Genomic DNA, 17,233 nt, shown 5'->3' on the forward strand with positions numbered 1-17,233 from the left:
TAATTATTAGGCTCCTCTCCTGTGGAACCAACTACCAGTTTTAGTCCGTGAGGCAGACACCCTGTCTACTTTTAAGGGAAGGCTAGGCTTTAAACTTTCTTTTTTGATAAAACTTACAGTATAGTCGAGTGGCTCAGGTTATCCTGAGCTATCTCTATCATTATGTTGCTAAAGGCTTAGACTTCTGGAGGATATAGGGACCCCTTTTTTCACCATTCTGCTTCATTCTATCTCTATTCTCCCACACTGCAGAATCTGTTATTTCAATCTCTACCGTTATGCTCTCTCTGATTTTTCTCATAGTAGCTTCACCTCGTCTGTTCCTGTTTGGCTGTGACACCATCCTGGAGAAATATCACCGGTGTTGCTGCCATCAACACCTTTGTTTATAGATGTTGGAGATTGGCCTGTTTTTTTCAGTGTAGTCCTGTGACATGGGAGCTGATTCGGAGCTTGTCTGGTCATCGGAACTTGTCTGCCTGGCTGAGTGTTTCCTGGTTGGGCCGCCTGTGGAGCTGGTTGACAGTTTCCTTTTGTATCGCTGTTTCTTTCTGTATCTCTGCTTCTTTCTCCTTGAAACCCAGTCGGCCTCAGCAGATGGCCGCTCACACTGAGCCTGGTTCTGCTGGAGGTTTCTTCCGGCCAAAAAGGAGTTTTTCCTCTCCACTGTCCCTACAATCATGCTTAGTGTGAGGGATTACCTTCATATCAATGAGTCAATGCAATCAACTGGTTTTCCTTTGATAGAAACCTTTGAATTAATTTGACTGTATGATCTGGTGAGCTGTAAAGTGCCTTAAGATGACATGGGTTGTGAATTGGTGCTATGTAAATAAACTAAATTGAATTGATTTAGTAACTGCCTTTATGTGCCTCTGAATGTTCAGGTTTGAGTCCATCATGACTGTTAGGTTCAAAAATGTAGGTTCGGAAAAGAAGGACTGAGTTCACACAGAAATGGATTCTCAACAGCTTCTGCAGAAGGGGAAAGAGCTGCAACCCACCTTTCCAACTCTCTCTCCCTCTGACCTCCTCTGCAAAGCGTTTTTATCAACAGAACATAACACATGGTTACAAAACAGAGTATTGTTCTGAAAGGATAATTGATCAGGTCATAAGACAGGATGCTCCACTGACTGAATCACAAGACAGAGAGAGTGGTCCTCCCGACTGGATCACAAGACAGAGCGGTCTTCTGACTGAATCATAAGACAGAGTGAAGCATCTCATTTCTCCAATGTTTCATATGTACATACATTAATTTTATAATAATCATTGAATAAACCTAACAATGACACCAAGATTTTGGCCATAATTACTTGTTTCTAGCTGTAGTAGCTGAAGCTGTGAGCTAACTCTGGATCTCTCCTCTGTTGATCTAAAGATTATCACCTCAGTTTTATTTTTATTCAGTTGTAAAAAGTATGGTGCGTCCACATATTGATCTGTTCTAAGCATCTAGCCAGCACTTTGATGGGTTCATAGTCACCTGGTGAAATTGTGACATAAAGCTGTGTCTTGTCTGCATTGTTATGGTATCTAATCTGGTTGTTTACTATAATGTGAGCTAAGGGGAGCATGTAGCTGTTGAATAGGAGGTGACCCAGCATGGAACCTTGAGGAACACCGCATGTAAGTCTATTTTCTTCAGGTATTATTTAAACACTGAGGTCCAATAACACCAGCACTGTGGTTCCTTAAAATAATTTAAACTGAAACCAGTAATGAAGACAGAAAACAAAAGAGCTGGCTGAAGTGCAGGAAGTAGTGGATTTGGGCGCTATATGAACAAAAAAAATTGAATATCTAAATAGGCTTTAAACTGTTATTGCTGCCTAAGGAATATCAACAAATATTAAACTTAGGCTGTGAATGCTTATGGTGGATTTTGCAGCAATTTATTTTTCACACTTTGTAAAACTTTCTGTTTTTGAATGGAATTGAATTATTGAGAAACACTAATTTAATACAATTTGAAATGAAAGTAAAACTTTAATCGGAAAAAGTGTAGCTTTATGAATATTCTCCTGTGGCCTTTGTGAAAATCCAAAAGAAATGTCCTTAGGATATGTTCTTCACACATAATTCACACAGACAATCATTCTCAGCTCTTTAAGAACTATAGAGTAAGTGAATTTCTGTCCAATTTGATGTTTATTTAAGACTTTACAGTAAATCAAAATTTGCTCATTACAAAAATAGAATCTGGTTGTTCTCGTAATCCATCATCATAGAAACATCCATATGATGTACAGTACTTTCATTGTACAGCATTATACTGGTTATGTTTGAGACCCAACGTGGTAGACTGTAGCACCTTTGAATTTGATACTATTCAGATCATTATTGGGGTAAACAAGAACATATCTGAATAAGCATAAAACATGCAAACAGAAAAGGAAACAAAAAAACAATTGGGCTCAGAAGTTTGCATAAAAACGATGAAACCCTTATAATTCCGTTAATATAAAAACTTTAATATTTTCAAAATCAAAAGCAGTAGGTGACAAGATTTTTAAAGAATATCTTGTTTTATTGTACAAGACAGAATTACATGTGGAAATAAATAGAAGATTTTTTTTTACATAATGGTTCAGTGACTGTCAGGGAGAAGGACAAAACAAAATGGAATAGTGATTCTGGTGAGCTGCAAAGAAAGTCTAAGGGAGGAGGAAGAAGAGGGATTTACATGAACAGATGACTTCATGATAAGAACTTATTACAAAAGTGGATGATTCAGTAGAGTCATCGATGCGATGATAATGTTGACTTGAAATGGCATTGGTCAGACTTAAAGTTTAAATTACAACTAAGTAATTTAATAATCGTCATCATCATCATCGTCGTCGTCATCATCATCGTCATCATCATCGTCGTCGTCATCATCGTCGTCATCGTCATCGTCGTCATCATCGTCGTCATCATCGTCGTCGTCATCGTCGTCATCATCATCATCATCGTCGTCGTCATCGTCGTCGTCATCGTCGTCATCGTCGTCATCTTCATCATCGTCATCATCATCATCATCGTCATCATCATCGTCATCATCGTCGTCGTCGTCATCGTCGTCGTCATCGTCGTCGTCATCGTCATCATCGTCATCATCATCATCATCAGGATCGATATGTCCCGACAGTACATCTTCAATCCAGTCTTCCAGCTCATCCACAGTCGGTAAGTCCTCCCCATCATCCATGTCCATCCATACGCTGTCAGCCTGCACAGCAACAACGGCATTTAAAAACTCTTTCAAATTAAGTAGAATTGTGTTTTAAGTTTNAAAAAAATTTTTGGTGAGATTGATGGGATTTGAAGTACCTCCGGTGAGATTGATGGACGTGAGCCTAGTGCCTCATGCATATCTGCAAAGTAGAGCCATGTGCTTTCCGTCTCCTCTCCCCTATCGATGCCAGACCCTGTGGGCGCCTTATTCAGTTCCATAGGATGAATACAGTTGTATTAACTGTTACCCAGGAAAATTTGTTTCAGAACAATGATTTTGACCACCTTATATTTCTTTATCAGGTTCTCCCACTTTTTAAAGGCTTGTTTTGGGGTTACCTCCCCCTCAAGCCCCATCTCCTGGATCAAAGCCCTAAATAAAACATTGAAAAGGGGAATGGCGAAATGTTTGCTTAAGCAATAGCATTCAGCTCACATGGCCATTTAAAGTTGTTCGTTTTTACACACAGATTTGGATTCGACACACAGACATGGGAACAAAATTGGAATAAAGGTTCCTAATCCAAAGGTTGTTTGGCGGCATTTCGCCTCTTTGTGAACTTCCCCTCGTGGTCATTTTGGAGCCTCACCAGCCATTTGGTTTGTTCAACCTTCCCTTCATCATTCAATATTTAGGCAATCAATTACAGGGGATGTGATACTCAGAATGAGGCATTTTAGTGATTCAACAAATTCGTTGTTTTCTAACTTGTGATTTTCTGTCATTGCGACACAAATGCAGACCGCTGTTACACCTGCTGCTGAATTTCAGCGAGCCTGCACTGATGCAGACTCGCTGTTTAAGGGCTGTATGGTCCCCTCTCCCTACCCCCTCCACGGGAGTGTTTATGGGCCAGTTTGGGATTCAGCCTCCATGGTTGGTTCTAGGCCTGACCTAGAAGACCTGAGTGGTCTGGGAGGTTGATACACTGACAACAAATCTGTCACATATTCAGATGTTGATCCATTCAGTGATTTATAGACAAAATTTGTAGACTTTTAAAGTCTATTCTTTGAGCTACAGGGAGCCAACGTTAGGACTTCAGTACCGGACTGATGTGCTCTACTTTCTTAGTTCCAGTGAGAAAACTGGCAGCAGAGTTTTGGATCAGTTGCAGCTGTTTGATGGACTTTTTAGGCAAACCTATGAAGACACTGTTGCAGTAATAAATTCTACTAAAGATGAATGCATTAATGAGTTTTTCATGGTTAGACATTAGTCCTTTAATCCTGGAAATGTTCTTCGGGTGATAAACGGTTAATTATTAGGCTCCTCTCCTGTGGAACCAACTACCAGTTTTAGTCTGTGAGGCAGACACCCTGTCTATTTTTAAGGGAAGGCTAGGCTTTAAACTTTCCTTTTTGATAAAACTTACAGTATAGTCGAGTGGCTCAGGTTATCCTGAGCTATCTCTATCATTATGTTGCTAAAGGCTTAGACTTCTGGATGATATAGGGACCCCTTTTTCACCATTCTGCTTCATTCTACCTCTATTCTCCCACACTGCAGAATCTGTTATTTCAATCTCTACCGTTATGCTCTCTCTGATTTTTCTCATAGTAGCTTCACCCCGTCTGTTCCTGTTTGGCCTGTTTTTTTTCAGTGTAGTCCTGTTTCTCTGACTGTGACTGTCTGGATGTGCTCTCTTCATCCTCTGACATGGGAGCTGATTCGGAGCTTGTCTGGTCATCGGAGCTTGTCTGCCTGGCTGAGTGTTTCCTGGTTGGGAAAGGGATTCTCAACAGCTTCTGCAGAAGGGGAAAGAGCTGCAACCCACTTTCTGTTTTTGAATGGAATTGAATTATTGAGAAACACTAATTTAATACAATTTGAAATGAAAGTAAAACTTTAATCGGAAAAAGTGTAGCTTTATGAATATTCTCCTGTGGCCTTTGTGAAAATCCAAAAGAAATGTCCTTAGGATATGTTCTTCACACATAATTCACACAGACAATCATTCTCAGCTCTTTAAGAACTATAGAGTAAGTGAATTTCTGTCCAATTTGATGTTTATTTAAGACTTTACAGTAAATCAAAATTTGCTCATTACAAAAATAGAATCTGGTTGTTCTCGTAATCCATCATCATAGAAACATCCATATGATGTACAGTACTTTCATTGTACAGCATTATACTGGTTATGTTTGAGACCCAACGTGGTAGACTGTAGCACCTTTGAATTTGATACTATTCAGATCATTATTGGGGTAAACAAGAACATATCTGAATAAGCATAAAACATGCAAACAGAAAAGGAAACAAAAAAAGAATTGGGCTCAGAAGTTTGCATAAAAACGATGAAACCCTTATAATTCCGTTAATATAAAAACTTTAATATTTTCAAAATCAAAAGCAGTAGGTGACAAGATTTTTAAAGAATATCTTGTTTTATTGTACAAGACAGAATTACATGTGGAAATAAATAGAAGATTTTTTTTACATAATGGTTCAGTGACTGTCAGGGAGAAGGACAAAACAAAATGGAATAGTGATTCTGGTGAGCTGCAAAGAAAGTCTAAGGGAGGAGGAAGAAGAGGGATTTACATGAACAGATGACTTCATGATAAGAACTTATTACAAAAGTGGATGATTCAGTAGAGTCATCGATGCGATGATAATGTTGACTTGAAATGGCATTGGTCAGACTTAAAGTTTAAATTACAACTAAGTAATTTAATAATCGTCATCATCATCATCGTCGTCGTCATCATCATCGTCATCATCATCGTCGTCGTCATCATCGTCGTCATCGTCATCGTCGTCATCATCGTCGTCATCATCGTCGTCGTCATCGTCGTCGTCGTCGTCATCATCATCATCGTCGTCGTCATCGTCGTCATCGTCATCATCGTCATCATCATCATCATCGTCATCATCATCGTCATCATCGTCGTCGTCATCATCGTCGTCATCGTCGTCGTCATCGTCGTCGTCATCGTCGTCATCATCATCATCATCATCATCATCATCATCATCATCATCAGGATCGATATGTCCCGACAGTACATCTTCAATCCAGTCTTCCAGCTCATCCACAGTCGGTAAGTCCTCCCCATCATCCATGTCCATCCATACGCTGTCAGCCTGCACAGCAACAACGGCATTTAAAAACTCTTTCAAATTAAGTAGAATTGTGTTTTAAGTTTCATTGATTTGAACTCAACACAAATTATGTTTCTATCTTTTTAGGTCAACAAAACAAACATTGAGATCAGTATATATAACTTTTGTTTTCAGGTTTTAACGTCCTACAATTTTTAAGCCGAATGTTGATGTGATTCCATTTAACCAATGTCCATGTTCCTATTGTGAGTTACCTTGGTTCCAGGTATCAACTAATTCAATTAATTGGATCAGCTGTGATTTGCTATTCCATATTTGTGTCATCAAGAATGGCTTTAACTATGGGATTTTACACCAACTGATCAACAGGTGTTCTGTGTTTTCTATGACTCGTAATTAGCTGGAAATTAACCCAATGTTTCACTGAGCTGCCAAATTAATTGATGAGCCACATTGATATGACAGAGTTTGACATCTGTATACTATAGGCAAGGCATTAATTACAGATAATAAACTTGGTAGAAAATACACAACTCCCAAAAGATAAGACACACGGTACCATAAGAACTAGACTGCTCAAAAGTCTGGTTACCCTTGAAATAAGCTATTTTCTCAGAATACCAAAAAACAGTTTCTCTTCAGTTATACAGGGAGTGGGTGGCTCTCTAAAAGCACCCCATACATCCATACGCCCTACAAAAAAACCACATTTTTAGGTCTTCTCCAGAGCTACAAAGCACATATGAACTTATTGAATAAACTTAGCACCTGTTCTAGAGTAAAGATCTGTCAATCATGCTTGGCTGTTCCTTCATGTTACACTAAAAACTGTTGGGAACATCACAAGAAAAGACCTCAAAGCCATCTTAGGATGAAGCACAATTTTCTCATGGAGCTCTGTCAAACAGCTCCCTGGCTCATGGTGATTAAACGGCTTATTATGCTTGATGCACATACATTCTGTGCATAAAAAGAGCAGCCCTGTCACAGTGTCTGCAGCATTTATACTCTTTGCAGCTTTTCCTCCATTATGGCAAGCTCCATGGGGGATGTGGTGAGCTCATACAGCAAGCTGACAACACCATACAGGACAAGGAAGTTGAAAACACAGCCATTTACAAATTTGTCAAAGCCACTTCATGCCAACCAAGAGTGACAGTCATTCATGTCCAGGAATTATTTCCCGATCTGTTGATAGTGGTGATATTTACTGTATGAGCTAAATTACAGAATGTCTCTAGATGTTAGCATTTACAATTGCCTGCTAGTTGGAGCTGCTGCTTGCTTGCCATGTTTTCCGTTCGGATATGTCTGTGTAGTTAGACATGTTCCTTGGTGCACAGTGCGGAAATACTGTCTGCAAGGTACAGCACAGAGAGGCATGGAAGCCCAAAATTAAGGGATTTGGTCATGCAGACCATGCGGACGCATCAAGCATAAATCAAGCTTAACTCAGCTTGCTCTTGTCCTCAAATTTTAGAGGGCCATTCTCCTGCAACTTTTAAATGCATCATTCGCCCTTACACACCTTAACCAAATTGCTAACCTAATTCACTAGAACATAGGCAACCTTTAAAGAGCTCTGCTAATGAGCAAATATTTTAGTCAGTTGAGTCGAAGCAGAAATAGATTTAGATTTTTTACGAAAAGGACTCTAGAGGACTGAAGAGTTAGATTACTTTCTTAGACTCTTCCTTTTAAGCAGAAAACATGGAGGAGCTTTTAAAGTGATTATTTCACGCATCCTTAGTCCAGGTATGCAATCACATCCTCTTACTAAACATATTTTTTGATGGACCTTCTTTTTTTATTTATTTTTTTCATTATTACATGGTTTGCTGCAGCTTACTCAAGCCCAACCAACATATTTGTGTATAGTTTCTCTAAATTAAATTTTAGTTAGAGTTTTCCCCTCTGAAACCACAGAAAATGCAGTGCGTCTGGCTATGCAGTACTCATCTGCTGTTGTCAAGGATTCCCTAGACATATCCCAGCCAGAGGGGTGTCACTTTCAGTTTCAAAACTTTAGCCACTGCTTAAGCACAGCAACAGTTCCTCTAGCATCAGTCCCAAAAGTAACCAGTGGTAGTGGCAGCCTAGTGGTTAGGGCATAGAGCTTGGAATTCTGAGGTTCTGAGTTTGAGCCCCACTCCACAGACCGCCACACTTGGTCTCTGAGCAAGACCCCACACTGCTCCCCGGGCGCCCCAACGATGGCAGCCCACTGCTCTCCAAGGGAATAGGTTAAATACAGAGGTAAACTTCTCCAATCTGAGATCAATGAGGTTCAATTATTATTATTATAACCAGTGAACTTTAGGCCACAGCTTCTTGCTAGACACACCTCAATGAGTATTCTACAGATGGCCCATTCAGATTCTACGATCTCAATCTCTATCTGAACAAAAAATAGGTTATCTGAAAAGGTGCGTTAATCCACTCCTTACTGAGCAGCTACGTTTACCAAGTCTCTGTAAGCCAGGCATACACTGGGCAATCGTTGCATGCAGCTACAGCTCACTGTATGACGAAACCTCAGCGTTTCGATGTACAGTGTGCATTCACAGCTCACGATGCATGTTCTCACACTGTACAGCAGGACGCTCTGATGCGATCTACCTGCTCACACTGTACGACTAAAGATTACATCGGACTCAGCTCCGCAGTAAGATGGCAATACTCAGACTTGTCTATCCAGGAGCCAAACCAGTAGAGGAGGAATATGAAGCTCATCAGAGTGAAATGTGCTGCCTTGGCAATTTGTGCAATTTTGTGTGCTGAAAGCCCTAAGAAGAAAAGGTGATGACGTATTTACACAAAGACTTGGCTGAGCAAATGTGGCTACTACAGTCTGTCAATTTTACAGAAAGAACTCCATTTCACCCGCACCCTTGCCATGCTTCTGTGTTTTCGTCTGAGAGGAAGAAGAAGAATAGGAATCCTTGTTTGCGCATGCCCTCTGAGTGATTTGCCGACGACAGTTAACTGAAAATCAAACATGTTTGACTTTCACCTCATGATTCCTGATCAGGAGGTGGTCATGAGAGGCTGATCGCCCCTCGCTACCCCCTTTACACTACAAGATGCACGATCAGGCTGGAAGTCAGGCCGATCAAAAAAGTTCTCGCATGACTGGAAGGTCGGCCCGAAAAGGGCAAATAAATCGCACAGTGTATGCCTGGATTAAGAGCTGCCCTGCCGCACAATCAAACTCACTCCTAGGGGCTGATCATTCTTCAGCTCTACCACATCCTCTTACCAAGAGTTACAGACATAGAACTGGAGGTCTGATTCTGAGAAAACAAAACTAATCACTGACTTTTGGTTCAAGATGGCCTGGTACCAAGTACACTTATAGACCACCTTGTGCCTGAATGTTTTATGGACTGCTCATACCTAGCTCCCACATCTTACTTCAAACACAACACAGGCCATATCCCTTAATCACTCTAATGAAGGGGTGTCAAAGTGCTTCCAGAAAGGGCTGTGTGGCTGCAGGTTTTCTTTCCAACCAAAATTTAGCACACCAGATTGGACTCCCTGGATGAGATGACTTGAGTCTGGTGTGCTATTGCTTGGTTGGAAAGAAACCCTGCAGCAACACGGCCCTTTCAGGAACCACTTTGACACCTCTGCTCTAATGCAATAGATCTAAGTCTCACCCACATTAAGGTTCCCCAGGAGCAAATGGTAATTCTCAAATGTGACACCTTCAAGCACAAGTGAAGGCCAGAGCAGTGCTCCTCAGCACAGTTGAACAGACAAAAGCTATAACCCTCCACCTCACAACTCTATGCAATTAAAAATGGTCTCTCTTACTCACCAAGGAGAATATCAGCATAGTGATCAACATAGTGACCTGTGATTATCCCCAAACTAAACTAATGCTGGATCACACAAGTTATAAATTTCACTAAGAGAGAACAAACTGAAGCCTCTTTGTACAAATGACTGGCTCCATATCATAGGCAATAAGAGAAGATCAAAATTGTAAAGGCACAAAATTATGAAGGGAGAACATAACAGCCATTTCTATTTATATTAAATTAGGCTAAATTCAAAACCATTTAGATAGATTTTCTTGTTCATGATTAGCTTAAACTGCTGCCTTCAGAGAGTATTAGTAAGCTGTATTAGGAAGGATCAATCCACTTTAATAAAAATGTAACATCCCTGTGAATTTAAGTTAAATGTTCTGTACTAAAATGTAAAATTGATTAACCTTAATACTTATGAATAGACAAGATATGCAAATGTACAATGATTTCCTAATCACAAATACTTACATCATCAGCATCAACGACACCAATCTGTGGGTGGGACAGGTCAATTCCGAAGGTCTTTTCCCAGTGTGGCAAAAGCTTTAGGTGAAATAAAAAAAAAAACTCTCATGAAACAACTGTTACCACCTGCAGCACAAGTCAGCATTTTTATCATTAAATCTTAGTTTTAATTTGTTTCTAGAGAAACTTTTTTTCTTTTTTTTACCAGAGGGAAGTCATCAGGGTCAATCCAGACAATACTGAGGTTAGGGTTGTCTGTGTTATCCTCAGCAACTTGCTTCAGGATGTGCAAGAACTCAAAGCCATCTGTTTAGCAGAAGAGGAAAGGGCAGGTAAATCCTTGGAGATTGTTCTGTTTGCCTCTTTATGATAAACTCAGTAATATGTATTTCCTGAGTTACATTTTCTCTCTATATTAGCGCGTCTGTTCTATTTAGGTTTTTTGTCCTTTACCGATATCTGACTCCTCTGCAAAAGCGACAATGTGTTCTCCATCAACATCATCGTCCTGTGAACAAAATATATATGCTTTTTTTAATGATGTGTATTAAAAGACTTAAAATTGAAATACTATCAGGAAGTTAAAAAAATATGTTCAGTGTTTAAATTAGCTGAACGTATCTCCATAACAGAATAAGTGATTCAAACTACAACAAGGCTGGAAGTACAGAATAAAGGATCTTACCCAGATCTCGTACATGTTGCTGGGTTTCAGTTTCCTCAGTGTTGGTCTAAACAACCACAAATGTATTAAAATAAAAGCATTTTTAGTTAATTCAGGCCGTTACACTTCTCACTTATAAAATCTTGCATCATGCTGACAAGTAGGAGCTACCTGTCATTATCTTCGATGAATTTCACTAGTTCTTTCTCAGTGTAAGGTTTTCCAGGAATAACCACAGGGTCATCCACGAAGGGTTCATAGAAGTCCACTTCATTGAGCTTCAGCTCAAGGGCCTTAGCAACCTGTGACAAAATGAGGAATGTAATTCATTATTCAGCCGTAGGTGTATCATTGATGCCTCAGCCATAACATTACAGCCCCTACAGGAAAAGAAATACTGTATGTGACAGTAAAACTAAATGCAAAATTGACAAATGGTAACAGGATCAAGTGCTAAACATAAAAGTAGTAAATGCAGTCCTATTGGCAAGTAAGCACCTCACAATGTTGTTTATGGGTTCTTAAGAGTATTGCTTCATTAATTTTCCCTTATAAGCTCAATATACCATTATGAAAATGTTTACATCTTGACTTTGACTAGGCCCTTCCAGTATTTTAGATTTTTTCATGGTCAGTGACTTTTTTGTAATTTTCTTATGTACCTACTAAGAAGATAGCTCCACTTTACTTCTTTTTTATGCTTGCCAGAGTTTATAAATAATTAGCAACTATAGGTCTCTCCAATAATGGGCTTGACATATGGGGTGAGGTGTTTGCTGATATGCTCAAAGCCTGTAGTTCTGATTAATAACCAAACTTTTCAGCATTAATGGCATTTATTTGGTGGTCACTGGCTCATTCAGATGTAAATTTGCTCACCTTAGGATTAAAGGTGGCAAAAAACTGGATGTGAGGATGGAACTCTTCAGCGGCATCAGCATATGCTTCGAAATCTATGAAACAATTTTACAATTATTGGTCAATTTATTTCAGCAAGGTTAGCATAAATGCATAAAGACTAAAGAATATACACATCACTAATACTGATTGTGTGCATGTTTAAATTAAAGGAAGATTTTTGATAATATACCCGGCTTTATGATGTTAATCTCCTTTCTATCTACACAGTTGTTTGTTACAGATAATCATGCCATCACAATATTCTTACGTTCAGACTTGTGACTCTTAAAGTAGCCCACCAATTTGATGTCCTCTTCGATGTTTTCAAAGCCTTTCAGTTCCCTGCTGTTGTCAATAATTTCCACAGGGTCCTCGAGAAGCTTTGGGAGCAAAATAAAAGGGTATAGCAGTGAGAATCTGGTGAAACATTCACATAAGTAACAAAAATCTCAATGTCGTTAATACATGCGTTACAGTTTAACAATAATGTAGGATTGAAATTAAGTAGTTTAACCATGTTGGAAAAATGTTAGCTAGCAATGGCAATCAAGATTTAATAAAACCCTGCATACTGTAAGGCTTTCCAAGAATTCTTGACTTTTCTTTGCTGCAAGCCTAGCTCTGTTGGTTAAATTCATATAATTGATTCTAATATACATGTGTACTCTGTCTGAAAATCTGTACTAAAAGACATTTTGTTTTGTATACACTCTGTGTACCGGTATATAAAAAGATAAAAGTTGTCAAAGTCTAAGTCTCTGTAAAATTTTGTATTTCATTGTTGTATGGAAATTACTACAGGGACACTGTTTCATTGCTTAGCTGTCTCGTCACTGGGAATAAAAACTGACATAGCTATCAGTGCAATTAACTATGTATAATAGCTTTTTTTTTTTCCTAAGAAAACGTTCTCCTCTGGAACAGTGTTGTTGTGCTTTTTACCCTCAGTTTCAATGGGATCAGATGTCAGGTTTGACTATACTGGAGGTTTCTCACTGTTTAGATTTAGTATTTTCTTTTCACTGTCACCATGTGCTTGCTCAGGATGAGGAATAGCTGCAAAGTTAGTGCTCAGTACAACTGGTGGGTCTTACCTAGATTAACTGTTAGCAAATGACATGCATTGTAATATAACTTAATAAATTTACTGTGAATGGAAATGGACTATTGCTATAAAAAAAAAAAGTAAATGTGAAAAGCGTCTGGATTTTTCTGATTTCTGTTTCTAAATATTGATATTACTTCATGCTTAAATAAGACATGCTATATCCTCACGAACATCATAGATGAACTCCACAAGCGTGTCTGCCTCAAGTTCACCATCATACTCTATAACTTCATCGTCGGTGAAGATGAAGATGCTGTCGGACTCATCGAGTTCTGGGAAGAAAAAACGCTTTTGAGAGACTGATTTTAGAGAACATCAAGCTAAAAAAAAATATGCATGCCTTTTCACTTTATGACAGATCACAAAGATCAATGTATTTCATTGGGACTGACCCGCACTAAGAAACATATAACTATGAAATGGAAGGTCAGATATAAACCTTCTTCTTCAATAATATACTCTAAATAAAATTCTGTGTTATTAATTTCCTTCAGAAGAGCACTGCTTAGTAATTAGCGTCATCCTGTCTGCCCTTTCATCTCATTATAAATACAGCTCTTCTATGAAAGCCTCAGGAGTTTGCTAAAGATTATTAGTGAATAAACTACATTATGGAGACTGGAATGAAGCATACGGTTCAGGGACAAAGCTGTGGAGAAGTTTAAAAAAAGCGTAATAATAATACCTAAACCTTTAAAGCTGTCCTGACAAGGAAAGCAGCTGCAAGTCAAGTTGATAAGAGCCACACATTTGCCTTTTTTAAACTATGTAAAGACAAAGAAAACATAAGAATAAGGTGCTCTGGTCATATTAGGTCTAAAATGTAACTTTCTGGCTTACAAAGAAAATGCTATTTGAGAAGAATCAACACTGCATAACCCCCTCTAGCCAACTTCCACATGATAAAATGTGCTGGTGGCAGTATTATGATGTGGGGGTGGAAAATGGATGAAGCTATAAATAGCAAAATCCTGGTAGAAAGCCTCTTAGGGGCAGTTAAGCAGACATTGTTAAGTTAATGGTTTGCTTTCCTGAAGGAAAATGACCATGGACATTCAGCCAGAGCCACAGATGGATGGTTAAGGTAAAAGCGTAACCATTTGGTAGAATGTTTCTGTCAAAGTCTCGAAATGGAAATGGACGTTTATAGACTCCCTCCATACAATCTAGATTAAGTGAGTTTATTTTCTAAGTATTGGGGGAAAAAAATCTAGATGTGCAAAACTTAAATGGACATAATGCAAGAGACTTACAGTTTTAAATGCAGCAATAGGTGTATCTATAAAGCCTTAAATTAAAAGGGCTGATTACAAATGTAGTTTATTTACATGTCAACAGTTTTAAAAAACATCATTCATTTTCTTTCCCCTTCTAAAATAAGTGCAATGTAGTGTTAGTTTACCAAGTTCTAATAAAATACATTTATATTTGTGGTTTTATCATCACGAAAGCTCACAGGGGTGGGATAGTTTTGTGATGTTATATCAGAATTAGGTTATGATTTCTCCATCTTTTTACCATCTGTATTTGACTTTAATTACCTAGTTTCTTTGCAACCACTTTGTCGAGCTTTGCATCAATGAGTCCAACTCCAATATCCTCGTCATCAAATTCCTCCAGGACTTGTGCTGCACGCTGCCAAAACAAAACACAAAACACTGTTACCAGACCAGGTTTTTTCTATATGTAGTTAAAACATGAACGCATATTCACAAAAATTGTACTCAGGAGCCTCATGACCATAAAAGCCTGCTTTTCAGAGAGCTGCTCCTGCACTTTCTAAATTTGTATGAAACATGAACCTCTTGACTGACAGTTGATTCCACCAATGGGCCGTGGCCCTCTTGCATTGAGGAAGTGGTTTAATGTTGTCTGAGTGCATTTCGAGACTGAAAAGCACTTGCCTCCTTGCTTGCTTACTTGCTCATGTAGACGCATGTAAATGGTGTAAGAGATATTGAGCAGCTGCCTTTACAGTCATAAATAGCAGAGTAAACAGGCTGTCCTGCAGGTTGTTGTGCAGATGATCCCTTGCATTGCTTAGAGCTTAATTGGATTTGCAAAAATTAAAAGCGATAAATTGACATGTCTTTAGCACTTACTTTTTTGGAAATGACATGAACTGTCATTTGATGATGAGTTACCTGCTAGCTTCAAATTGATTGAATGTCATTCAATATTATTGTTCATTAGATAAAGGTAATTTGTCATGCAGCAATCCAAAAAGTGCACCGTAACCTTGGAAATGCTCTGCCGTTTGCGTCTAAATAACAATTACACCTTTGGAAGTCAAAATCATTATACGTTTGCAAAGAGAAACTCAACCCTCTTAACTCAAGTATCTCAGGTTAAATATAACCCAAGGAGCAACACCAACCCAAGGACTATTTTGGTGAGGCAGCAGTGATGTTCAGCATTCAGGGATCCGCTGACAAGTACAGTACTGTGAGTGTCAGTCTCAGCAGAGGGCTGAGGTGGCATCACTGGATCCAGTAGCCCCAGTGCAGGCTTGCAGCTCTGACCAGGCCAAAAACAACCCAACCCACCCCCACCTGCAATCCCAAACAGAGACACCAGAGCCTGTGGAAATGATGTGATATGTTAGAGGCAGATGCGCACTTCAATCTCCAGCTTTTTTTTGTGGTTTTAACAGTTTTACTTATATGTTACTGTCAATTTAATTTTCCAAACAATTGATTTAATTATTTATGTTTACGACATATATTTAACAGTCTATTTATGTTATGAAAAAGTTAAACGCGGATATTTCAGTTATATTTGTGTACTTTTAATGTTCAAAGACTTATGTTTCACTACGGTATTTCCTTTAAAAATTCATTATCATGGGCCAAAAGTGAAACCCTTTAAACTTCATTTTGGATCTTCATATTGGTTGTTGAATGTCCATAATAGGAGAGAGATAAGCTTCATTGCATATCTCTGTACCATGCAGTTAACCAGCACACAGCACATGGTGAATGCAACAATATACTGTGGCTAGAGATATCTTCATTCTATAAATCAGTTACATCCTTTCTTTTTTTCAAATGTAAAGCAATTGGTATTTTTTGTATGACTAAATGCATAAACACTGTTTGAGAATCATGTGATATTTAATGCATTATAAATACATATGTTAACTCAGAATTATCCTAGCTGTTGGACACCTTGAGGGCATATACTGGATGGTGATGTAATGAGGAGAAAACTGCTGAGTCTCCAGGCTTAAAGGCAGCTGAATGTTTGATTTCTATGTGCATGCAATGGATAACATACATGTTGAAAAAAAACGAAACAAAAAAAACAAAATATTTATTTTTCTCATGCATTTCAATTTTTTGAAAATCATTCATACATTCATAATTAGCTTTCTGAAACAATTACAATATTTTAATGTTAGCCTTTAAACCCAAAAATACAAAAAAACAGCAATTTTAGATCTACTCCTTTTTCAGCTCAACCTACCTCAAGGGCCAACTCCTCAGTCTCAAACTGTCTCTGGGCGACGCGGCTGGATCCGGGATGGTCGTGGTAGTACACTACCATAACGTCGTACTTCCTCATCAGGGTCTTGTAGTTCTTGGCGTTGAGGTTGTGTACGCGGTCCTTACCGTCATATTCAGGAAAGTCCAAGCTTTCCTTGGCCAGTGATTGCCCCCCAAATGACAGCAAGACTGCCACAAGCACCCACGTCCACTTCATGGCCTATCTTTGAAACAATTTCAATTTCCTCTACAGGTGAATGTACTACTGTATAACTTAGTGGGGTTAAAGAAAACCTTTTCTTGTAGAACCCTTTCCAATCCGCGTCACCCAGAAGAGAGCAGGACTAACTCCTGGATCCACCTTATTACAAACCCCACATGGGAAACTGGCAGTGAGGCCCTGGGCACTGGAGGGGCAGGGCTAAGTTTGACATAGGTGGGACAGTATCCGCCTATGTTGGGTGTAACTGAGTAGGGGTGAGGTGGTTGGTTGGGTGTCAACTTTGT

The 17,233-nt window shown here is 38.9% G+C and overlaps 1 protein-coding gene across 1 annotated transcript; it reads right to left on the bottom strand.

Annotated features, from left to right (window-relative positions):
* Nucleotides 1–2,456: 2,456 nt before the first annotated feature.
* On the bottom strand, nt 2,457–17,124 carry LOC107087732 (calsequestrin-1-like). Its single transcript, XM_015379459.1, has 12 exons — nt 16,707–17,124; nt 14,783–14,876; nt 13,413–13,513; nt 12,402–12,513; nt 12,113–12,186; nt 11,405–11,535; nt 11,255–11,300; nt 11,023–11,077; nt 10,775–10,875; nt 10,573–10,647; nt 5,904–6,307; nt 2,457–3,116 (listed from the first exon to the last, which is right to left on the bottom strand). Exons 1-12 carry the CDS (start codon nt 16,941–16,943, stop codon nt 2,819–2,821), a joined length of 1,728 nt encoding a protein of 575 aa, XP_015234945.1. The 5' UTR covers nt 16,944–17,124; the 3' UTR covers nt 2,457–2,818.
* Between the last annotated feature and the right edge of the window lie 109 nt (nt 17,125–17,233).

Source organism: Cyprinodon variegatus, unplaced genomic scaffold (genome assembly GCF_000732505.1).
Source record: "Cyprinodon variegatus isolate N-32 unplaced genomic scaffold, C_variegatus-1.0 Scaffold192, whole genome shotgun sequence".
Taxonomy (NCBI): Eukaryota; Metazoa; Chordata; class Actinopteri; order Cyprinodontiformes; family Cyprinodontidae; genus Cyprinodon; species Cyprinodon variegatus.